This window comes from Heloderma suspectum, chromosome 2 (genome assembly GCF_057233095.1).
Source record: "Heloderma suspectum isolate Gila_16-S chromosome 2, 16-S_ref, whole genome shotgun sequence".
Lineage (NCBI taxonomy): Eukaryota > Metazoa > Chordata > Lepidosauria > Squamata > Helodermatidae > Heloderma > Heloderma suspectum.
Window position 1 is genome coordinate 278,834,313 of NC_139459.1, and position 22,993 is coordinate 278,857,305.

Here is a 22,993-nt window from a genome sequence, read left to right on the forward strand (position 1 = left end):
GAGGAACTATGGACGGAGGTCCGTAACATTGTTCAGGAGGCAGCAACTCAATCCATCCCAAAGAAAAAGAAATGCAAGAAAGCAAAGTGGCTGTCTGAGGAGGCTTTACAAGTAGCTGAGGAAAGAAGGGAAGCGAAAAGCAAGGGAGAAAGGGGAAGATATACCCAACTGAACGCAGAGTTCCAGAGAATAGCAAGGAGAGACAAGAAGGCCTTCTTAAATGAACAATGCAAAGAAATCGAGGAAAACAACAGAATGGGAAAGACTAGAGATCTCTTCAAGAAAATTGGAGATCTCAAGGGAACGTTTTGTGCAAAGACGGGCATGATAAAGGACAAAGAAGGCAGGGACCTCACAGAAGCAGATGAGATTAAGAAGAGGTGGCAAGAATACACAGAAGAACTATACAGGAAAGATCTGAATGTCCCTGATAGCCATGATAGTGCGGTCACTGAACTTGAGCCGGACATCCTCGAGAGTGAAGTCAAGTGGGCCTTAGGAAGCATTAGTAACAACAAAGCTAGCGGAGATGACAGTATTCCAGCCGAGCTATTTAAAATCCTAAAAGATGATGTTGTTAAAGTGCTGCATTCAATATGTCAACAAATCTGGAACACTCAACAGTGGCCACAAGACTGGAAAAGGTCAGTTTACATTCCAATTCCAAAGAAGGGCAACGCCAAAGAGTGTTCAAACTACCGCACAATTGCGCTCATTTCACATGCCAGCAAGGTGATGCTCAAAATCCTACAAGCTAGGCTTCAGCAGTATGCGAACCGAGAACTACCGGAAGTACAAGCTGGGTTTAGAAGAGGCAGAGGAACTAGAGATCAAATCACCAACATTCGCTGCATCATGGAGAAAGCAAGAGAATTCCAGAAAAACGTCTATTTCTGCTTCATTGACTACGCTAAAGCCTTTGATTGTGTGGATCACAACAAACTGTGGCAAATTCTTAAAGTGATGGGAGTACCAGACCACCTTGCCTGTCTCCTGAGAAACCTGTACGAGGGTCAAGAAGCAACAGTAAGAACCAGACATGGAACAACCGATTGGTTCCAAATTGGGAAAGGAGTACGACAAGGCTGCATATTGTCACCCTGCTTATTTAACTTATATGCAGAGTACATCATGAGAAATGCTGGGTTGGATGAATCAGAGGTCGGAATTAAGATTGCTGGGAGAATTATCAACAACCTCCGATATGCAGACAATACCACCCTAATGGCAGAAAGCGAAGAGGATCTAAAGAGCCTCTTGTTGAGGGTGAAAGAGGAGAGTGCAAAAGCTGGTTTGAAACTCAACATTAAAAAAACGAAGATCATGGCATCTGGCCCCATCACTTCCTGGCATATAGAAGGGGAAGAAATGGCAGCAGTGACAGATTTTACTTTCTTGGGCTCCAAGATCACCGCAGACGGTGACTGTAGCCATGAAATTAAAAGACGCTTGCTCCTGGGGAGGAAAGCTATGGCCAACCTAGACAGCATAGTAAGAAGCAGAGACATCACCTTGCCGACAAAGGTCCGTCTAATCAAAGCTATGGTTTTCCCAGTAGTAATGTATGGCTGTGAGAGCTGGACTATAAGGAAGGCTGAGCGCCGAAGAATTGATGCTTTCGAACTGTGGTGCTGGAGAAGACTCTTACGAGTCCCCTGGACTGCAAGGAGGTCAAATCAGTCCATCCTAAAGGAAATCAACCCTGACTGCTCATTGGAAGGACAGATAATGAAGCTGAAGCTCCAATATTTTGGCCACCTAATGCGAAGAGAAAACTCCCTGGAAAAGACCCTGATGCTGGGAAAGACTGAAGGCAAAAGGAGAAGGGGACGGCAGAGGATGAGATGGCTAGATAGCATCACGGATGCAATGAATATGAACTTGAGCACGCTCCGGGAGAGAGCGCAGGACAGGAAGGCCTGGCGTGCTATGGTCCATGGGGTCACGAAGAGTCGGACACGACTGAACAACAAAAACTAGTGTACAAAGCCCTGAATAACTTGGGACCAGGATACCAGAGAGAGCGCCTTCTCCCTTACCAACCTGCCCGGTCACCGAGGTAGGGATGGCGGAGAAATCCACCACGGACCCCAATGTGGCCAGATTCAAAGGAATCTGGCCTCCGGAGTCTGCAGTGGAATGGCACCACTCACCTCCACCTCCCTCTGGAATCCTCTGGAGCCGGATCCTCCCTGTGGCGATGCCATGGAGCCATTGCTGTGCCCTATTGCTAGGTTAAGGGCTGACTCCAGACGCAAATGGCGTCCGCTACGCCATTTGTGGCCATAAAGCTCTTAGATTAACCTAAATGCAGCCGTAAATGGCTGCATTTAGCTTAAACTAAGGGCTTTATGGCCGCAAATGGCATCCACTATGCCATTTGCGTCTGTGGTTTTTCCCACGGTAGGCTAGACGGATTGCCTCCCCCTGTGGGCGGATTCCCGCCTGGAGCAGCAGGTAGGGAATCTGCCCATCCCTACACTGAGGTTATCAGACAGCATGTTCCTGGTGGTTCCACATGGACCTATGACCCGGCTGGAGTCCACCAGGAAAAGAGCCTTCAGTGTGGTGGCCCCCTTCCAGTGGAACTCCCTGCCTGTGGAGGTCAGGCAGGCACCAACGTTGTGTTCCAGTGCCTCCTGAAGACGTCGTTATTTCGAGAGGCCTTCCTTGAGTGACCAGTTTATTAAGTTCGGAATTTGTTTCTTTGAAAACGTTTTAATTGCTTTAACATGGTGTTTTATTCTTTTATCTTTGCTGTTCACCACTTTGAAATCTTTTGATGTGGAGCAGCATATAAATATTGTCTATAAATACATAAATTTTAGTTTAGCCCAGCCTGGACTGCACAACAAGGGGGTGCCCCACCAAAAGTCCAACAGTTGTTTTCGACTACAACTCCCATCAGCAAGCTAATGGCCAGGGGTTATGGGAGTTGTAGTACAACCCATCTGGAGAGCACCGGGTTGGGGACGGCTGCCCTAGTTAGGAAATGCCAGCATCAAGCCCAGCGAAGCAGGAGCAACATCCTGCACTATGCTGCTTTCTGGGTTCCACAGAATTGTGAAACACAACTGGCCGCAGGAGGGCCCGCAGCAGCGCAACGCCCGCTGCAGGAACGCGAAGGCAAATACGTGCGTTGCAATGCTATTGCTTAGGGGGCATTAAAGCCCTTACCTGAACGTAGGGCTCCCACTGCACCACGTCACGGGTTAAGGCTGCGCTGCTGCCGAGGAGCGCCTCCTCCAGCCCATCAAAGCCTGGAAGTCCTCCGTCCTACAGGGGCTGAACGAAAGTGAAAGCGAAAAACAACGGCTTTCCGGGAATCGGGGGCGGGACCGGCCGGCGGCGGCTCGACTCGTTCGCGGCGGCTCTGCGCGAGGAGCACAGGCTTTGGGAGCGGAAGGCGTTACACGCGTTCGCGTTTTGCGCCCGGCCGCCGGACTTCCGTGGCGAGTTAGTGGCAGCAGTAGCCGCCCTCGGGGGATCGAGCGGTGCCGCGGGAGAGCCAAAACCAGCTCCTAGAAACAGAAGCAGCAGCAGCAGCGCTATTATAGGAGGCGGTAGCCTTGCTGAGTGCCGAAGAATCGATGCTTTCGAACTGTGGTGCCGGAGAAGACTCTTACGAGTCCCCTGGACTGCAAGGAGGTCGAATCAGTCCATCCTAAAGGAAATCAACCCTGAGTGCTCACTGGAAGGACAGATAATGAAGCTGAAGCTCCGATATTTTGGCCACCTAATGCGAAGAGAAAACTCCCTGGAAAAGACCCTGATGCTGAGGAAGACTGAAGGCAAAAGGAGAAGGGGACGGCAGAGGATGAGATGGCTAGACAGCATCACCGATGCAATGAATATGGACTTGAGCACGCTCCGGGAGAGAGCGCAGGACAGGAGGGCCTGGCGTGCTATGGTCCATGGGGTCACGAAGAGTCGGACACGACTGAACGACTGAACAACAAGCCTTGCTGCGGTGGGGTCGGAGCGCCCGTTAGCAGATTCTTTTATCTGAATTAAAATACGAGCGGGCGAAGGGCGGGTTTAGTCGTTTCTCATATCTTGAAAGAGTAAAGTATGCGGACGCGTGGTCAGAAGCAGTCACGGCGATGACTGTGTTAATTAAATCCGCTTTTTAAAATGGTTTCAAAACGGCGGTTCGTGGCGTGTGAGACTTCTTACGAGTAAGTCTGCTTAGGGCACAATCTTATGCCTGTTCAGACAGAAAACAGTCCTACAACTCCCGGCATTCCCCAGCCAGCCATGATAGGTGGGAATGCCGGGAGTTGTAGGACTGTTTTCTGTCTGAACAGGCATAGGATTGCGCCTTCAGATGTAGAACAAGCTCTCAAGAGTTACACGGGACTCTTCCCCATGCTGGACGTTTGAAGGGAAAAAAAACTCTTGCAGACAAAAAAAATCCTACAAACACGGGGCAGCTTCCCTCCTTCCTAAGTCAACATGATGACATCCGAATGTCGTCAGTAAACGAGAGCAAAGAAGGCTCGGGAAGGTTGTGCAAGCCGGGCCTCCTGCGCACATTTCACGGGGCGTCTGTGTGAGCTCGGTGGGGCTTCCTTACGGGACAGCTCGGCTAGGCGCGCTCCTAAACACGCGACCCAGAGAGAACGCGCCGAGGCGCCCGGCGGGGCTTCGCGACAGGACAGAAACACGCCTTGGCCCTGTCGCGAAACCGCCGGCGGGGGCGGGGCCTGCAACGCCCCTTGGGCGCCTGCGCAGTGCGGCTCGGGCGGCAGCTTTCTCGAGGCTAGTGGCGCAGCGCTTCTCCTTCGCAGGCGCCCTTGCCGTTGCGCGGGCGCCAGCGAGGGAGGGCGGATGGCGGCGGCGGCGGCGGAGGAAGCTGTAGCCGCGGCGGCGGCTGGGTCTGGGGAGTGGGAGGCCCCTACGCGAGTGCTGCGGGCTCTCACCTGGCTCGGGCAGGAGTTCATGTCGGACTGGGAGGCCCAGGACTTGCGGGCCGCCCTCTTCCAGCTGCTGCTGCTCTGGCTGCTGGTCAGCTTGCTCGGCATCCAGGTGGCCTGGCGCGTCTACGGGGACACTGTCACCGGCCTCTACTACCGGCAAGGTAGGACTCCTCCCCTGTCCGACGCTCTGTTGCTTCTGCCGCCGCCGCCTTGGACCCGCGAGACCCGCTCCGCCCGACCCTCTCCCCAGGAGGCTGCCTCTGCACGCCCCTCGCCCGGAGCAGCGGCCTCTGCGCTACTTCACTCCCCCCTCCCCTGGCCTTACACAGGCGGGTCTCCTGCCCTCAGCGCCCGCCGGCCTGTTATGTCTGCCAGGACTCAGACCCCGCCAGGGATCAGCGTCTGGGCCCCCCAGCCACATCTGGCCTCTTGAGGCGTGCCCGTGGCCAGCCTGCCAGCAAGAGAGGTGCATGGGTGGAATGTGCATGGCTGTGGCAGGGCATGGTGGTCTTCCCGTCCGCTAAAGTGGGCACCAAGTCTTGTTGCTGCAGCAACCGCCAAACACCTCGCTTGCCACTGAAGTAACACTCCACATGGGGCCAGACCTGGCTTGGGGGTGGGGGGTCCCCCTCTTCCTAAAACTAGCTGCTGCTCAATTCTGTTACTAGACTCTGTTGGTCCTGTTTAGTGGCTCTGTCCAGTCACACTGGATTGCACTGCCAGGAGGACATGGCATTATTCCTCTCTTTCCATTCCATCTATTCTCCGGTCTTTCTCAGTCCATTGTGCCTGGACTTGCCCAGTAGTTAGGTACCATCTAGATCCTAAACTGCTTAAGATCAAGCCCTTCTGATAACAAGGAATCTTTCCATCAGCAGGGAGGAACAGGGCACTCAGCTTCTGCAACAGGGTCAGCATTGTTCATCTGGGTTTTTCTCACCTGACTTCAGGGGCTCTGTTAGTTTGCAATTACAGCTCCAAAAAGACTCCCTTTCCTCTTGTAACACATGACTGATATTGCTGTGTGTATGAGCAGTGCCAATAATTACCACATTTCACATGTTTTAGAACTCCTACATCTTTCATAACAGTGTTTGTAGAGGAGTGAATGGCAAGATCTCCTGCCATTGCAGCAGGATGTCAAGAGGTAAGCCTGTAGTGGCTGAAATTCACATTCTCTGGATATCTAGTTGCCTGAATCGTTGGAAATTTGATGCTGGCACCTAGGAATTGGAGAGATTTATTCAGCCATATGTCAGGATGATGCCTAAAGATGCTGAAACGGCAGAGTGTGAGCTTTTGTGGCCATTGGATTTCTCAACATTTGTTGCTAGTTCCTAAGGACTGGAAATATTTTCTATACTGTTGCATCAGCAGTTGTCACCAGAACCATGTTGTGTTAAGAACTTGCAATCCCTAGCATCCGCAGGTACTGACTTTCCTGGACACCTGATGCTCCCTTAATCTGGGTTTTGAGATTATTGGTGGAAGAACAAAATACATTCTCCTCACCTTCTGCTTCTTCTGTGAAGTTGCTTCCCTGTAAATCAGGACTGTGTGTTCCATACAGCCTGCCCTGCACCCTGTAGCTAGCCTGCTGCCTTCAAGTGAGGTGGAGGATACTGTCCCATCACTGGTGTTGAAATAAGATTCAGTTCCCAGTCTGGTCAGCTTCTGGGCATGGCTGGCCCATAACATTCTGCTGCCAGAGCTAGAGGACAAGATGGCATGCACGTGCACACACCCCACACACCAGCCATGCCTGTAATCCTGGACAGGGATAGCTTGACCACTGTGGTACAGGCATTAGTAACCTCAAGATTGGATTACTGCAATGTGGTCTATGTGGAGCTGCCCATAAGGCTGGTCTGGAAGCTGGAGCTAGTGCAGAATTTAGCAGCTTGGCTGTTGTTGGGAGCTGCCCCTTTTTAGCATGCAACTCCTTTGCTGAGGGAACTGCACTGGCTGCCTATTCACTACTGGGCCAGGTTTAAGGTATTAGTACTAGTGTACGAAGCCCTAAACAACTTGGGACCAGAATACCTGAGAGAGCGCCTTCTCCCTTACCAACCTGCCCAGTCACTGAGGTCATCAGAGGGCATGTCCCTGGAGGTTCCACATGTACCCATGGCCCAGCTGGAGTCCAGCAAGAAAAAAAGCCTTCAGTGTGGTGGCCCCCTTCCTGTGGAATTTCCTGCCTTTGAGGGTAGGCAGGCGCCAACATTGTGTTCCTTCTGGTGCCTTCTGAAGACATTGTTATTTCCAGAGGCCTTCCTTGCATGACCAGCTGCAGTTTATTAAACTCAACCTTATTGAAATTTGTCTTTTAAAAAAATGTTTTAACTGTTTTAACCTGGTGTTTTATGCTTTTACTTTTGTTGTTCATGCTCCTTCTGATGTGGAGCAGTTTATAAATATTGTAAGTAAATAATAAATAAATAAGTCCCCAGAGGGCAGATGAGGTCCCTAAATGCAAGTCCTATTTTAGGATCTAAGGATATATAGTCCATAATTATTCCCACCTACAGGACATTCTGCTACAGTGCTGAGCAGTAAACGGAAGGGGAACCAACCTTCGTTAAGTACTTGGGCTTCAAAAACCTCCTTTCACATCTTAAGTTCTAATTTGTCATGTAATTCCTATCATTGGTGATATTATTTTCCAGCTTCTGCTACTTTCCCCCCCACTTAACCAGGGTAGGGGTGATTTTTTTTAAAGTCTTGTTGTGTTACCTGACCATATAGGAGCTCTTCTTAAATCTCTAGAAATACTGTTGTGTGTCTTATGAATTGCCATATACCATCTGATTCCACAGTTGCAGCCTGCATCATGTGAAAGAAGCCCTGAACACTTCCTTAAAATGTCATTCCCACACACAGCAGCACTCTAGCCTATTCCCAGCTCGCCCTCCATCTGTGTTGAACTGTAACTCCCATCATTCCCAGTCAGCATGGCCATTGGCCCCAGGTTGGGGAAGGCTACCCTGGGTTTTCAGTAGAATCAAAATCAAAAGGGGCTGTTTGTGCTACATACTGAAACTCATATTTACTGAGGCTGCAATGTTTTGTTGGTTTACAGCACAGGTCTATGCATGTCTACTTAGAAATAAGTCCCATTGAGTTGAATGGGCCTTACTCAGAGGTAAGTGTGGGATTGCAGCCTTATTGAGATTAATCAAGTTTTAATAAAAGAGGTCCCCTAATTAATAGGGGAAATTATTTTTAAAACGTTTACATTTCTTCTAATAAAAGTACTTACAAAAAAAGTGAGTGAACAAGGAATGCCTCTTCTAATATAATGTCTGCTGTGACACACAGAGAAAAAAGTATGCATTCTTCCTTAGGAAATCTTTTAGGTGCAAAGGTGTTTGATTAGTAGATTAAACTTGTATGATAGTTGACTAAAGGCACAATCCTATGCATGGTTAGACAGAAAAAGGCTTACAACTCCCAGCATGCCCCAGCCAACCATTCTGGCTGGGTATGCTGGGAGTTGTAGGCCTTTTTTTGTCTAAACGTGCATAAGATCGCACCCTAAGATTTCTTTAATTGAATGAACGCTGTAATATTTACATAGAGGTTTAAATCATACACTGCGGGTTGTTCAAAGTGGACAGAGGACCCTCTTTCTCGGCTTGGTTGATGTGAGACACCAGATGCTTGGCTTAAGACAAAGGCCGATTTCCCCATCAACCACTTTGAAATGTACATAGGGAGTTGAACCCATATCCCACAAGGGGTAAGGGTTTGAAACCAATTTTGCCTGGGCAGTTAATGCTGCTGGAATGTTGAAATAATAGTAGAGGAAATTTATCACATTACAAACTGTTTTGCATTTTGGTAAGAGTAAGCCCCCATTCTGTTGGGGAATGAATATTGCCTGTGTGCTTGCTTTTGCAACCCATAATAACTGCTTAGCCTGTACATCTGAAAATAAAAAATTGCAAAGACATCTTAAGTGTCCAGTGTTCTCTCCTCCAAAGGAAACATGCAGTGCAATTTCATGCATACCTACTCAACTGAATTTAATGGGACTTAACACCCAGATAAGCGTGTAAGAGCCTAGCTTTAACCTATAAAGCTGCGCTGATATTAGTACTGATTAAGAAGTGTGAGGCTGCTCTCTTCTATCCACTTCCTGGGAGTTAGCCTCACTGAACTCTTTCCCTCTCTCATAGCACTAGAAATTGGGGTTACCAAATGAAATTGATTGGCAGTAGATACAGGGCAGAGAAGATCTACTTCATGCAACACAATTCATTGATGGAATTTGTTGCCACAAGATGTGGTCAAGGCCACTTGCTTAGATCCCTTTAGAAGGTTGAACAAATGCATGGAGGATAAGTATCAATGATTATTAGACATGGTAGTTCCTTGTTATGCAGAGCTCAAATGCAGTATTCTATTGAATAGCAGTAGCTTGTGGGGTGGGGGCAACAGCAGGGACTATTTCCTTCAAGATTGCTCCTCAGAGGCATCTGGTTGGTCACTGGAGGAAACAAGATACTGAGGTAAATGGTCAGATTCAGCAGGGCTGCTCTTCTGTTCTTAGGATCTTAGAAAGGTGCATTCAGAAGATGGTAATTTTGATCTGCTGCCAAAACTTGTTGATAATAGTTGGGCCTTCTTGGTCAACAGATCTCTGAATAGGTTTTTTAATGCTCCTTTTATAAGATAATTCAGTGCACAGGGAGATAACCAAGGGCAGCTGCCCTTCCCCAGCTGGGGAGACATGGTGATACTGAGACCCTGAGTACAGGACATTCCACTCTGATCTTCCCTGATGCCACTTCAGTGAACATTTTGCAACCCGTAGGAGAAACACAAGAGGTTCTTCTTGGAGTTGAAAAGTGCCAACTTTTAAGTCTGGCTGATATTCTCCCCTCCTTCCTTTTCAGGTCCTGGGGGGCAGAATGGAGGGACACCAGATGGATCCTCCCACTTCTCAATGTGGTGAGTAGTTTCATCTCTTGGTTTTCAGCCCTTTCAGGTGATGGAATCCATACTCACTTTGGAGATTCAACGCCAGAGGAATCCAGGCTGTGCTCTCCCTGTCACCCCTGATTTACTAAAGTTTTGGGTCTGTTTGCTTTATTTTACTTTTAACTCAGGGAGAGCTCAAGCAATGATACTATGAAAACTCATCGGGAGTGATGACAGAGGTGACCATACCAGGCTCCAGGCTGCTCCAGGAGCATAGAGGATGCTGATGCCTGCCTGCCGCCCGGCTGCCCAGAGGCCTTGCTCTTTCAGTACTGAGGAAATTGCAGCCGCAGTCGCCCTTTCTCCCATCTTGTGGCCTGGCTGATGGCAAATGCTGGTGATGGGAGGACTGCTCCTCTCCATCCACTTACCAAGCACTGAGTCTCAGGATTGCGCTACTCAGGCTGGGGAAGAAGCTGCCGTGTCTCTCTCCCACCCCCCACCCCCAGCTTTTGCTGTGCCACAAATCCTTTTGCAGACTGGCTTTTAGCCTGCCTCTTTCCAGTGTCACAACACCTTGTTGGTGTGGACCCCATTCTTTCTGCAGTGGTGCTTGTATTCCCCTTGCCTTGAACCAGTCTCACCTCAGAAGGGAAGCAGACAGCCCAGCCCACCCCCATGACGGATGGAAAAATTATTTCTCCAGTTTAGCTTAAACCGTCTTTTGCTAACATCCATCCTGCTATTGGAAAACTACAGAGGCTTAGTCCAACTCATTCAGACCATTCATGGTTTCCTACCGCAGTCAACTTCGCGGTCTGTGCCAATGACTATCTTTGAACTTGCTAGTTTTATAAAACAGTTCTGCCTCCAAGCCATAATCCATGGTGCTCATGCTCTGGAGGGGTACGGTGAAGCTCTCTCTGCAACTGTGCAGTACCGGAGGTACTGATGTGACATTGAGCTCATGCCCCTTATTCTGCCACCTGCTGCCTCCTGTCCCCTGGTTCGATGTGCGTAATGTGTGGATTATAACGAATGATGGAAAAAAACCGAAAGTCTGGGTCTTATTCCAGTAGTTGTTGTATACCGGTACTTGTATTCTGTACTGCATTAGTTGGGGCCACACTACACATTGTACAAAAGATAAATCTGCCCTTTTTGTTCCTCCTTTAAAGCAGGGTGCCTTACTCATGGGCCATGTGCAGCCCTTAAGCATTGCTGGTTTCATGTTGCTAATGGTGATGGGTAAGCAGCATTGCCCAACAGGGTTGCTTGGAGCGGAGGAAGCTAAAGCCTTCCCTGCTCTGAAGCAGCTTCCCTGCCAACCCCAGTGACTGTGTCTGCCTGCATACATGTGTCTATGTATACATGCACAGGTACGGCCCCCAGCCCTCATGTCAATGTGGTTCTCGGGGCCAAAAAGGTTGTGCACACCTGCTTTAAAGCAAGGGGGAGGCTTTGAATTTGATCAGAGCACTGGCACTGGAGGCAGGGCATGTAGCTCTCCCCCATTTCTCCAATCTAAACCACTGCCCCCCTCCCCACTATTGTTAGCTCCATGGGTGGAAAATGGAGGTAGTTGTGTCCCCCTCCCCCAGCATAAAATGTCATCTGGCTCTGTGTTTGTACTGGCACAGTTTACAGAGGCTCTCACTTAATTTGTGCCTTCATTATATGATGGTGTCTTCAAGTGTTGCAGCTCCAAATATCCTACCCTGGCTGGAGGTAAGGAAAGTGCAGTTTTGCCCAAGTTGAAGCACTAGTCAGGATATTACCTGTTCTAAATTCTAGAACCACTATCAAATGCTTCTAGAGCAGGCTGTAAAGCCCCTTCTTGAAAATGGCTGAGTAATAGGTCTTCTACCTTTTTGTTCATTTTGCTGTACATGTGCATGATTAGAAAGCAGCAGCTTGTGCAAGGAGCCAAGAAGCTATCCAGCAGAACAATGGGGCAAAGTGAAACCTACCAGTACCCCAAAGCTTTTACATCCAGTGTTCTTCCTGTGACTGGAAGCATAAGGGCTAGCTGATATGGAACTATCAGTATAAAACACGAGTCAGCGGAGCTGAAACCTGTGGCTGTGCTCACTTTAATAAGCATGTCTACCCTTTCCCAGAGGTAGTAACAAAGACATATTCTCCTCTTCTGCAGGGAGTATGTCTACCCCCTTTGCATAAGAGGAGGAAGCCTGGTAAAATATACTAGCTGAGACTACAACATTTCAGCGTATGTAGATTACGGGAAGCCCTTTGCTCTGCTGGAGGGAATAAACTTGCTCTTTATGACTGCAGGGCTGGTTGTCAGTTGTAATGGTAGAGGGTCTCCTTCCTACTTCTAGCTACGCACATATCAGATTGCTGCAAGAAAAGGAACAGGAAATGGAGGATAGGAAAGAAATTAAGGGCTTTTTAATATTTGGGACAAATGTAAAGTGGGATGCAGAAGCGATCTGGAGACCTCAAGTTACTGGTACCTTTCTGCTGTTAGTACTAATCCACAGGAATAGGGGACCAGAGCATCATTCCTCAAGTCTGCTCAGTTGCCTGTCTCTCTAGTTGCTAAGGCCTCCTCTCTGCCAGCAGTCTGAAATGTCTTTCCTCTTTCTGGGGCTGGCTTGTCTTCAGGACTCGTCATTCTGCCGGAGCCATAACGGAAACACGGGGGCCCTTTCCTTTTACTAGAGAGCGGATATAAAACTGAAAGCCTGCACTGGCAGTGGCTTACTTCACTGTGTAGTAATGGGTGGGTACAAAGGGCATCTTGGTCACTAGAGCTGGACAGCTCTTCTTCCTCACCTCTACTGTGAGGGCTGTGTTCAGTTTGCTGTATTCACTCTCCACGTAGCCCATGGCAATGTTCTTCTGCAGGCAGGGAGAGGGGCAGCCACTGGTGACCTCACCTAGTGCATGGAGGAACAGGTAGATTATTTGTTAATAAGGAACACGTAACCTCTACCGAATTTCTACAAGGTGCCGGAGATTTTAACATTCCCCCTAAGGACAACACCATGAACAAGCTAGCGAGGGCATACACAGCCAGGGACTGCTCCTGTTTTCTATATGCAGTGTACCCTCTACAGTGCTACCTTCTGCAATGTTCAACTGGGTCTACCTGTTAGAATGTGGTCCAGAAGCTATAGGAGCAATATCTAAACATTGACTGGGTTTGCACGATACAATGGCTTGTTAACCACCCCCATGCGTGCTGCCTCATTTCCCTAATTACCTTCTGTTGTAGGGTTGCTGGGTAGTTTATTAATCACCCCAGTCACCCACCTTTGCTGGGTTCAGATGTCATGACAACCCATGCCTGGTGAGGATAATCAGGGAAATGAGCTGGCACAGGACTGGCATGCACAGGGGTGGGTAACAAGCCACCAGGCTTATTAACCACTCTCATGTTGTGTGAACTGGGCCAGTGACTTAGTGCAAGGAGGTAATAAATAAATACGGACAAGCCTGTTGCTTTCCAGAGCCATGCATATGCATTCCTTGCCTACAGCAAGACAAAACATCCAGTGTTCTCTGCTATGAGGATGGGACACCTGCAGTATGGGGTCAGCTATAACATCAGGATTTGAGGGGGTTACAATGTCATCCTATACTTTCAGGCCCCTGCTGAGATTCCTACTACATCAGAGGTAGGCAATCTGATGCCATCCAGCTGTTGTACAACTCCCATAATCCCTGACCATGGGCCATGCTGTCTGGGGCTTATGGGAGTCACAATCCAAAATGTCCAGAGAGCACCACTTTGCCTTCCCCTGTACTAGACAGTGATGGAAGGAGCTTTTAGAACCACCACCCCACCTACCAATGGCCTTGCCCTCTGGGCTGAGAACGGGCATGTGTTGCCGGATGGGAGGCCCTGTGGACGTCAGCCCCACACGCTTCCTTTTGGGCTTCTCTTTGATTTGGGTAAGAACAATGGATGCACCGGGGAAATCCATGGCAGCACGGCGGCGTTTCCCTGGGAAGTAACCAGAATAAAAGTATTATGCTAGTGCCAACAGAGCAGGAACTCCCCCCAGTTGTGGTTGAAATTATCTTCCGGTCATAGGCAACTACTTGTGATGTTAGGGGTGCAGAATTTGAGAGCTGAATTCCATTCTGGAGTGCTCTTGGGCGCCGCATTCCAGTAGTGGACGAGGCCAAAAATACCAGCATATTTTTTAGCTTAAAACTCTCAGTTCTAGTAACTTAAGCCTTGAGAGAGGCATTTCAACCTTTTAGAAGGGGCGGGGAGAGAGGAAACCACCAAACAGTCTGTGGTTGGAGGAACGGGCCGTGGCCTATGGGGAAACCCAGATGGTGAGATTTGGCCCCTGCGCTATGTGGTCTTTCATCCCATATTACAGCTTCTCTTCTGTTACCAATAAATATTAGCCCTATTCAGGCATTCTGTACCTGAATAGGGTAAACATGCGATGAAAGGGAGTGCTCCAGCTGTACCTCTCCTTTGTCATGTCTGTCACCCTCTACACAAAGAGGGGAAATGTCTAAAGAGGAGAGTCTCTTCTATCCCTGGAGGCTGTCCAGACAAGCCAGAATGCTGGAAAACCTCTGTGTCCCATGTCTAAGCTACTCTGAGGCATAGTAATAGATCTGGGTGGCCCTGGGGACAAACCTACCCAGAGTCCATATCAGACTGGCTTCCACAGGGGTTGTGCTCTCATCAATGTCATTCCCATAAAGGCACAGCCCTGCCTCCAAGCGCAAACTATCCCGGGCAGCAAGTCCAGCCAGCCACACAGCAGGGTCCCTAAGCAGCAGCTCAGCCAGCTCCACTGCTCGGCTTGCAGGGACAGAGATCTGGTGTGGAAGAGCATTGCAATCTGGTCAGGTTAATTCTTGCTACCCTCTTCCCACACCCAGTTTTAGTCTCCCGCTTGCCTTGCCCAATCCTGCATTCTTAAATCAATCTAATGTTACCTCTGGGCCAACGCCCTCTTCTCACTCCAGCCAGCCTGAGTCGAGGATTTCTTTTGGACCAACAGCCTGTCCTCCCAGCATGAAATAGCTTACCTGCTTCTCGGGGGACCTCCCCACAACTGGAAACCATCCTAGGACGTCAGTGCTACTGCCTGTTCTGCTTCCCCACAACCTCCCTTCTTATCCTTTTGGCAAGCTGAACTGGGAGCTGCCCATGTGGTACCTCCACTCCATCCTCGCCTGTGTAGCCACAGCGGGTCACCCTGCAGCCTTGCACTCCAAACACACCCATCACCGCACTGCTCATGAAGGGCAGCTTAGCCAGATCGTCTGACACCCCAGCCTGCAGCACCCGGGCTACGGCGGGACCTGGTAGAGGAAAGAAGGGAGGGAGGAACCAGAACAACAGAAGCTGAAAGTCCAGCACTGAACTTGAGGGGGTGTTAGCTGTGCAGGCACTCACAAGGTGTTGCAATAAGTGTTAGCTGTGCAGGCACTCACAAGGTGTTGCAATAAGTCCCAGTTAAATGAGAGGAGGGAATGAAGCATTGCAGCTGGAGGATGTGGTTCAGCCACCTGTAAAACATCAGGATTTAGCTCAGGGCTAGGCAACCTGGTGCCCAACAGACGTTATGAACTACTATACCCTTAACCCCTGACCACTGGCCATGCTGGCTGGGGATTATGGGAGTTGCAGTCCAAAATATCTAGAAGGCATCAGGTTGCCGACCCTGATTGACCCTAGACACATCTTGGGCGTCAGGGCAGCTGGGTATAGAATTCACGACCACATCTTTCTAGTTCAGACAGCTTCTAAAAAAGATCAGACAAATTCATGGAGAATAGATCTATCAACATCTGTTAGCCACACAAGCTAAATGGGACCACCATGTTCAGTGGTCACACTCCTCTGAATAGCAGATGCTTGGGCAAAGAAGGGCTATTGCCATCACGCCCCGATTTGAAATACTGAGCTGGCTGCTGGTCAAAACAATGCTGGGCTAGTTGGACTCCCTGATCCAGCAGGACTCTTATGTGTGGAGAGAAGCACAGTACAAAGTGGGCAAGTCAACTTCAAAGGCCCAAGACAAATTGCTACCATATCACTGAATGATAAGCTGGTCTTGCTGTACCCAGGTGAGCGTAGCAAAGCAAAACAGCAGACTGTATTGGGCCAGGTTCCCTACCCCTGAGTTGGCCTAACCCTGCCCTTTCCTTCAGGGCAGTTGGGTGATGGAAACAACTCTCATGTGTCCCAGGAAGACAAACAGAGAAGCAATGGATTGGGTTGGGAGATGCTATTGTATCAGAACGATTGGCACTCCACCAGTTCAGTGCATCCTCTCCCAAGGCAAATGCCTGTACATGGTATCGGCAGCCTTCTCCAACCTGGTGCCTTCCAGATGTGTTACGCTACACTTCCCATCATCCCCAGCCAGCATGGCCATTGGCAACACTGGCTGAAGATGATGGGAGCGGTAGTCTGGTGGGTGCCACGTTGAGGAAGGCTGGCATACAGCGCTTGCCAAGTTCCTGGTGGCGGCGGGGCAACCTCTGCCATACTTACCTTGCAGAGCAAGCAAAGCATTGTTGGAAACCTCCAAACCCACATCACAACCAGCTGCCTTCATTTCCTTCTCCTTGTTCTACGAGAGCAAACGAGAAAACAGCAAGGTCATGACACACACTGTGGGGGGGCCCAGCTGCTTCCTCTCATCTGGCCCACCTAAGAGGGTCCGGCATCTGCTGCATTGGAGGGAAAGACTGAGTCCCTCAGAGGAAAGGAACAACATACCACTCTGCTCTGTTTTCACAGGTGCCTCATTGTTCATAGTGCGAGTCCCTGTGGGATTGGCTGTTGGGGGACACGTACCTGCATGAGGGCAAAATCCTTGTCCATGCAGCCTGCATTAGAGACCACGTAGAGGTGCTCCTCAGAGGTGCTGGTCACAATCAAGTCATCTATGATGCCGCCTTTTTTGTTTGTGAACAGAGACAGAGTGCCCTGAAAGCAAAGCTCAGCTCAGCCCAACTCCCAACTACTAGTTTCTGAGAGCAGCTACCAAGCAACAGAAGGCAGATTTTGGCTGTCAGGCAGCCTTGAAATGCAGTAATTTAGAATAATGTGAGGATGTGTGTCTGTCCATTCATAAGCACCATAGTGCCAAGATAATGAAACCTAGACACCTGAAAGGTGGCAGGCATACTAAATGGATCCTAGGGATGTGCACCATGGGGCTATTTTGTTTTTTTAAATGCATTAATTCATTTTGATTCATTTAAATGTGTTCACATGGTTGAAGCCTGCAATGACATCTTCTGCCACTAGGGGTAGGCTTCCCTGTCCAGCGCTTAGCTTTGCAGTCCACACAGTTTGAAGTCAGGGGAGAGTAGTAGGCCAAGGGACACTTATACGCCTGCCCTAGCCCACTGCTGTGGGGCAGCCCTCCTGAGGGGAATGACGTAGACAGACCCCTCCCCCTGGAGGCTGTAGGGGTGCACCATGGCAGGGGCTGTGCTTAGGGATGTCAGCGGGCCCAGCTTCAGTCAGACAGGGCAGTCACAATGTGCCCAATTCTGACACCTGTGTACATTTTCATGAAGCCTTTGCTACATCAAACTCAGGGCTATTCCAACTTGTGTGAAGGTGGGTATTTGTGCTAAAACTTGCAGGCCCCTATTGGATACTGTCTGTGACCTCATTAGTGACAAGCAACACAGCCCCCCCCCCCCACACACACACACCATGTCTACATAGTTTTTTGCTTTAGTGGGGGGTGGTTTGCAGTGTTTGTACATGCCTCCATTTTAAGAAAACCACCGGTGCTCTTATTTTTTTAAAAAAACTGGTAAGAATAGCAAGGGTAATTGAATACCCTGCCATTTTATGAGGCTTTTATCATTTGGTTTGGGATGCTGCGTATTCAACCACTGTGTTATCCATCCTCTTTTTATCCTCTGATCAAACAGGGTCCCTGGTTTTGCAGAGTTCTACTTGCATTCAAGCAAATGGGAGTAGAACTCCCTGCAGTTTTTACCACTCAAAACAGCAAGGTCAGGGATCTAAGGGGGCAGCACACATGGGGATGTTAGGAGTGGGGCCAGTGTGCATCCCAGCCCTCAGTTTTAGAACACATTTGGGAGAACATATGAAGGATTACTACTTCCCATGATCTGGACACTATGCTTGTGTGAATGCAGCCTAGGATTACATTAGCTTTTTTAGCTGCCGCATCACACTTCTGGTTCATACTCTGTGATCCACTAAGCACCTAAGTCCTTTTCACATGTACAGCTGCCAAGCCAACTTTTCCCCATCCTATGCTTGTGTCTTTACTTTTTAATCAGCTGCCCCCTGGAAGCAAGACTTTCCCCACCCCTTCCTACCTCCCCATCCATTGTAGGGGAATACTGTATTAATGGTGCTAGATAACAGTTTGCAGGGGCATCATGCAAAGAATGAATGTGCTCAAGGAACACTTTGATAATAGAAAACCCCTAGCAAAGTGTCCGTGTACTATTTTGACTTTGGTTTCTTGCCTGCCCTTATCTAAAAGGCTCAGGGAAGTTTACAGTATAGCTTTAACTCCTCCATCCAAACCACCTTACACGGTGATAGGCTGAGCAAGCAGTGATTTGTGCAAGATCATCCAACTGAGCATGGATCTGACCCTGGGTGTCCCCAACCCAAACCCAGCATGCTGTCCAGGAGACTCCACCTGTGCATAATCCACTGGGGTTCCAACGTACCTGATTAGGCTTCAGCTCTGCAATGTCCCCAACCACAAGGCTTTCTATGAACTTTACCCGGTCTCTGCCAAACACTTTTGTCTGTAAAAGGAAGAGGGGCCTCACATCACAGGTCATGTAGGACCAAGGACAGCTGGTTCCATGTGACACCAAACAACCACTTAGTTCAGTGCAGTTAGATTGTATGTGACCAGTACTGCCAGTGAAGGGTTCAGCTAAACTAGGCTCATCTCTCAGCCAGACTGTAAGGTCAAAAAGGATATTTGTCTGTCTGTCCATCCTGCACCTTCTGCACATATGCGCTGCCTGCATATAAAGCTGCTTTTAGCAGCTGCATATACGTGCTGCTAAACACAGCACAACCATAAAATCAAAACAATAAACTACAGTAAAACAGTAGATAAACCAGTGGAGGCTGGTGGCTCTGATGTCAGTGGGGCATTAGATCCGCTCCAGATTTCAGTCAGAACTCTAAAGGAGCTATCCAAGGTGTGCACTGAAACTGCCCCACTGATGTCGGAGCCACTGCCTTCTACTGGATAAAACACATCTCCCAAAGTTGCTAAAAAGGTTCTAAAGGGCCTGGGAGAATAAAAATATCTTTGCCTGGTATTGAAATGATAACTGTCAGCACTGCACCAGGGCAGGGAAGCCGCCCTGGTAGAGCATTTCAAAGGCAGGGTGTCATGACCAGGAAGGCTCCAGCCCCAGTCATCACCTCCCTTAATTCAGAAGGCGGGGGCAACTGGAGGAGAGTCTCTGAGGATGACCTCAGTGATTGGGCAGACTGGTATCGGCAAAGATGGTCCATCAGAAGAAGAAAATGAACACTAATTCACAATGAGAACAAATATTAATGTAAACTGTCTTTCATCAATTGACCAGGGAATTTCATACTGCAAATTCCAGTGCTGGGAAAAATGTGATCTCTCACAATGCAAGCGATACTCTTAAGACATCTGAGCAACCTGAAAAGTATTAGCAGCAATTGTATATTTGTTGCATGAACCCAATACAATATCTTGTTTGCATGAACCCAATACAATATCTTGTTTGCATGAACCCAATACCTTAAATGGAGGAAAAACAACAAAGAGGATTGTGGCACTTGTCCACCAAAGCTTCAAGAATAAATTTGTTCATCTTTAAGCTGCCTTACAGTCAGTTTGTTTTTGCTGCAGCAAACTAACATGGCTATCACTCTGGAAATACCTTAAGGCAGCCGTCCCCAACCTGGTGCCCTCCAGATGTTTTCGACTTTAACTCCCACCAGCCCCAGCCAGCATGACAATGGTCAGGAATTCTGGGAGTTGTAGTCCAAAACTTCTGGAGGGCACCAGGTTGGGGAACGCTGCCTTAAGGGGAGGAATTCTTATCCTTCCAACAGTTTTCATGCAAAGCAGAGACATAGTTACAAATGGCCAACACAATGCAACTGTGCTACAGCATCTTGATAGATGGCTGTTTCTGCATAGAAGGACAGGATTCGTCAGCTTCTGCTACAAACACTTGTGTTAAGTGCTCCTGTTCAATTGGCATCCATCACCATTTCCCCAAATCCTTCCCCACTCATTCCTTTCCAAGACATGGCCATGCATATTGGAAATATGACCTAATTTTTTCATTCACTCTGCATGAACCCCCAAAGCCCCTGCACCCTGTGCTTTTCAGCCCAGACCTCTCTCACTGAGCTGTCCCTCGGATTTCCCTATAGCATTTGCTCAGGACCAATCAGGATCCTTTCTCACACAGTACAAAACAAAACTAAATAAGAAACAAAACTAAAAGACCCAAAACAAGACTATATGAATTGGCTGCATTTCAGAAATTACTCCTGGGGAACATTAACAAAATTATGTGGTAAATATTTCCCCTGCAGTCGCAATTGGCCTCAGCTCCCAGGCACATTTTCTGAGATGTGAATGCCCATTAAATGTGACAGAAAAGGCACATTGACGGTGACAGAAATGCAGGGATCCTCCCCTGACACACCCTTCTGCTACATTTGGGGGCTATGTTTCTCGGGGCACAAGAACATCCTGTCTCCATGAGACTGGACCAGAAAGTTCAGTGTTTTGTAAAAGGCAGCAAAGTCTGAAGGCAACCACTGGGGATGAGTGAGTGCCCGCAAAATGTGCTGAAGAGCAGGTGACCCCCAAGAGTCAGGCTGGGTCTTCTGTGTGACCTTCAGCTCCCTCCGCCATTACCTGCAGCATGTGAGACACATCAAAGAGTGAGCAGTGCTGACGTGTGTGCAGGTGGGACTCCAGGTGGCTGCGCGTATACTGCACCGGGAGGCTCCAGCCTGCAAAGGCCACCATCTTCCCGCCATGGTGCCGGTGGAAGTCATAGAGGGGCGTCTGCTTCAGGCTCTCCTGCTGAGGAAGACAAGGAGTGTTCCGACTGGCCATTGCTGCAGGAAGTCATCCAAAGCCCAGCAGGCTTGAGGAGGGCAAAGAGCACTCCTGGTCAGTCCCACTGAAGCCATTCCTAGCTCTGGCCATGCCCCAATTCACAACTACTTGGTTTCCACTAAGGCCATTGAACCCCTTGGTGCAGCTTTGGATTTCCCCCATAGGCGAGAGACTGGTGCTGTTACGTCGGCAGCATCCTCAGTTGTCCCAGAGAGAATATGCCTGCCCTCTTAATTCAGCCTTAAGTTGGAGCCCCTTGTGGGTGTCTTCCCCAAGGGCCCTCCAAAACTTGGAGCGGCCACTAGCCAGGTCCAACCTCCTCCTGTGGGAGCAAGGGGAAACTCCTGCCTCTCAGCAGCCTCTAACCTTTGTCACTAGCCTTGTTTGCTTAGTGCGTTACCACAAGTCCAATGTCAAGAGGAAAACACACCTGCGTGCCCTTTGGATCTGCAGGTCTGCAAGTCTCCCCTGTCCCTTTCCCACCTGCTTAAGGTCTTGTCTGCATGCTCATGGCCAAGAGATAAGCCTAATTATTTCAAGAGAAATCCTACATTGGTGCTTTAGTATTTTGCAGTTTGAAGTAGTTAGACAGAGTGACTGCGGCTAACAATGCTTATGGCGAAACCAGTCGCTGGGGAGAAATGACTGGCAGGTGGAAGAGTGGGCAATGCAGGGTGGTGCTCCCACAGGTGTCTAAGCACCCAAGGTTGCAGGGGGCCTTTTGTGGGCTTCCCTCTTGCACCCAGTCCTCATCATTCCGCTAGCCGTGGGCCCACCCCTCCCAAGGGGCCCACTTTTCACTGCCAGCAGTCATGGCCACAGTTTCCAAGCAGGAGCAGTTCAGAGGTCGGCACCAGTACTCCCCCACGCCACACGAGGCTGGGGCACTGGCAGCCACCGAACAATGCCAACCTCTGGCAACTGTCAAAGTGCACGAGGTGAATAACTTCCCTGTTTCTTCCGTACTATTCTCCCCCTTTATTCAAACATTTACCAATGGAAAATAAAGCGTGTGTCATCCCCCCAGTAATTGACTGATGGGGTCAGTAGGGGAGCTGCTATTACGGGCTGCCAGCAGACTCAAGCAGTCATCTCTCTGCTTGGGCCAGCACCTGGAAGATTTCCTCCTTCGTTGGCTTTTTGAGTCCCAGCCGGTAAGAACTTTGTTCAAGAAGGTGACAGACTCGGCACAAAAAGAACTTTGTTCAAGGAGGTGACAGACTCGGCACAATGGGCTAGACATAATTGATTAGAAAAGAAACTATAGCCCCCTCCCATCCCTCCACGCCATTGTTATGCCTCCCCCGACTCAGCTAAAAGGAAAGGGGGAGTTATGTCAAGGGAGGGGGGATTTGCAGCTTTCCCACCTCACATCTTAGAAGATTTAACTCCTTGATTTAGCTTGTTCCCAGTGTCCTTGGTATGTTTGACACAACTCCCAAGAAACTCCCACAAAACCAGGCCAAGATCAGAGCTCAATTTCTGAAGAGGCAGATGCCAGGAATTAAGCCTGCCTGGAAAAGGCAAGCCATGTCCCCAAATGCCTAAGCCCTAAACCGTACAGCCGAGCGCGGTTGCTTAGTGTGAAAGAAATGCATTCCGCACATTCTCTGGAGCGCCCTTTTTATTAATTCGGATCTCCCAAGGCCGAAAACGTACTTTTTAAAAACAGGTTCGACGGCTGAACCCCGGTAGTCACGGAGGCTTTCTAACGTACGGACTTGCGCCAACGTTTCCCAGCCCAAATTCCCCACCTGGCTCCTTCCCTCCAGCACAAAGGGACGGTCGCTTCCTCGTCTGCTGGATACCAGGAGGGGCAGAAGGAAGCCCGCAGTCCCGCTCTCCTACAGTTCGAAGTCCGCGCAAATTTCGCCCGTTTGTCCCGTGGCGCAGCCCTGCACCCCTCGGGGTCTCCAGCTCACCTGCCCAGAGGAACAGCCCCGCTGCCCGCATGCAACAGCCCCGCAGGAGGACCCCAAGCGCGGAGACGCAGCACGCCGCACAGCAGCGCCAGCACCTGCCCGCAGCATTTTCCCAGCCCCCGGGCGCCCC

At 49.4% G+C, this 22,993-nt stretch overlaps 3 protein-coding genes across 6 annotated transcripts in view; 1 reads left to right on the forward strand and 2 right to left on the reverse strand.

The window, feature by feature from the left end:
- The window catches only part of UBA7 (ubiquitin like modifier activating enzyme 7), a 68,452-nt gene extending 65,127 nt beyond the window's left edge, over nucleotides 1–3,325 (reverse strand). For 2 of the 3 annotated variants that reach the window (XM_084839518.1, XM_084839514.1), the window contains exon 1: nucleotides 3,178–3,287. The gene's annotated coding sequence lies outside the window, so the exon portion shown is untranslated. Of the gene's footprint in view, nucleotides 1–3,177 lie in introns of all 3 variants that reach the window. The other variant, XM_084839515.1, reaches the window with a different exon arrangement.
- Nucleotides 3,326–4,732: 1,407 nt separating this feature from the next.
- Nucleotides 4,733–14,275, forward strand: TCTA (T cell leukemia translocation altered). The gene is made up of 3 exons (XM_084839534.1): nucleotides 4,733–5,080; nucleotides 9,818–9,872; nucleotides 10,031–14,275. The coding sequence occupies exons 1-3, from the start codon at nucleotides 4,831–4,833 to the stop codon at nucleotides 10,071–10,073; spliced, it is 348 nt and encodes a 115-aa protein (XP_084695660.1). The 5' UTR covers nucleotides 4,733–4,830; the 3' UTR covers nucleotides 10,074–14,275.
- On the reverse strand, nucleotides 11,597–22,984 carry AMT (aminomethyltransferase). 2 transcript variants are annotated; one of them, XM_084839525.1, is made up of 9 exons: nucleotides 22,864–22,984; nucleotides 20,735–20,902; nucleotides 18,528–18,608; nucleotides 16,651–16,782; nucleotides 16,345–16,423; nucleotides 15,001–15,146; nucleotides 14,477–14,657; nucleotides 13,660–13,815; nucleotides 11,597–12,745 (listed from the first exon to the last, which is right to left on the reverse strand). In XM_084839525.1, the coding sequence occupies exons 1-9, from the start codon at nucleotides 22,969–22,971 to the stop codon at nucleotides 12,567–12,569; spliced, it is 1,230 nt and encodes a 409-aa protein (XP_084695651.1). In that variant the 5' UTR covers nucleotides 22,972–22,984; the 3' UTR covers nucleotides 11,597–12,566. The 2 variants fall into 2 exon arrangements, with proteins under 2 accessions (XP_084695651.1, XP_084695650.1); XM_084839524.1 differs by having other exon boundaries at nucleotides 20,735–20,905.
- Between the last annotated feature and the right edge of the window lie 9 nt (nucleotides 22,985–22,993).

Coding starts and splice junctions, on each gene's coding strand:
- TCTA (XM_084839534.1), top strand. CDS start 4,831: ATGGCGGCGGCGGCGGCGGAGGAAGCTGTAGCCGCGGCGGCGGCTGGG. Junction 5,081..9,817: donor CGGCCTCTACTACCGGCAAG/GTAGGACTCCTC, acceptor CTTCCTTTTCAG/GTCCTGGGGGGCAGAATGGA. Junction 9,873..10,030: donor TCCTCCCACTTCTCAATGTG/GTGAGTAGTTTC, acceptor CTTTTAACTCAG/GGAGAGCTCAAGCAATGATA.
- AMT (XM_084839524.1), bottom strand. CDS start 22,971: ATGCTGCGGGCAGGTGCTGGCGCTGCTGTGCGGCGTGCTGCGTCTCCG. Junction 18,609..20,734: donor ATGTGTCTCACATGCTGCAG/GTAATGGCGGAG, acceptor TTCCTTTTACAG/ACAAAAGTGTTTGGCAGAGA. Junction 14,658..15,000: donor CAGGCGAGGATGGAGTGGAG/GTACCACATGGG, acceptor CTTCCACACCAG/ATCTCTGTCCCTGCAAGCCG.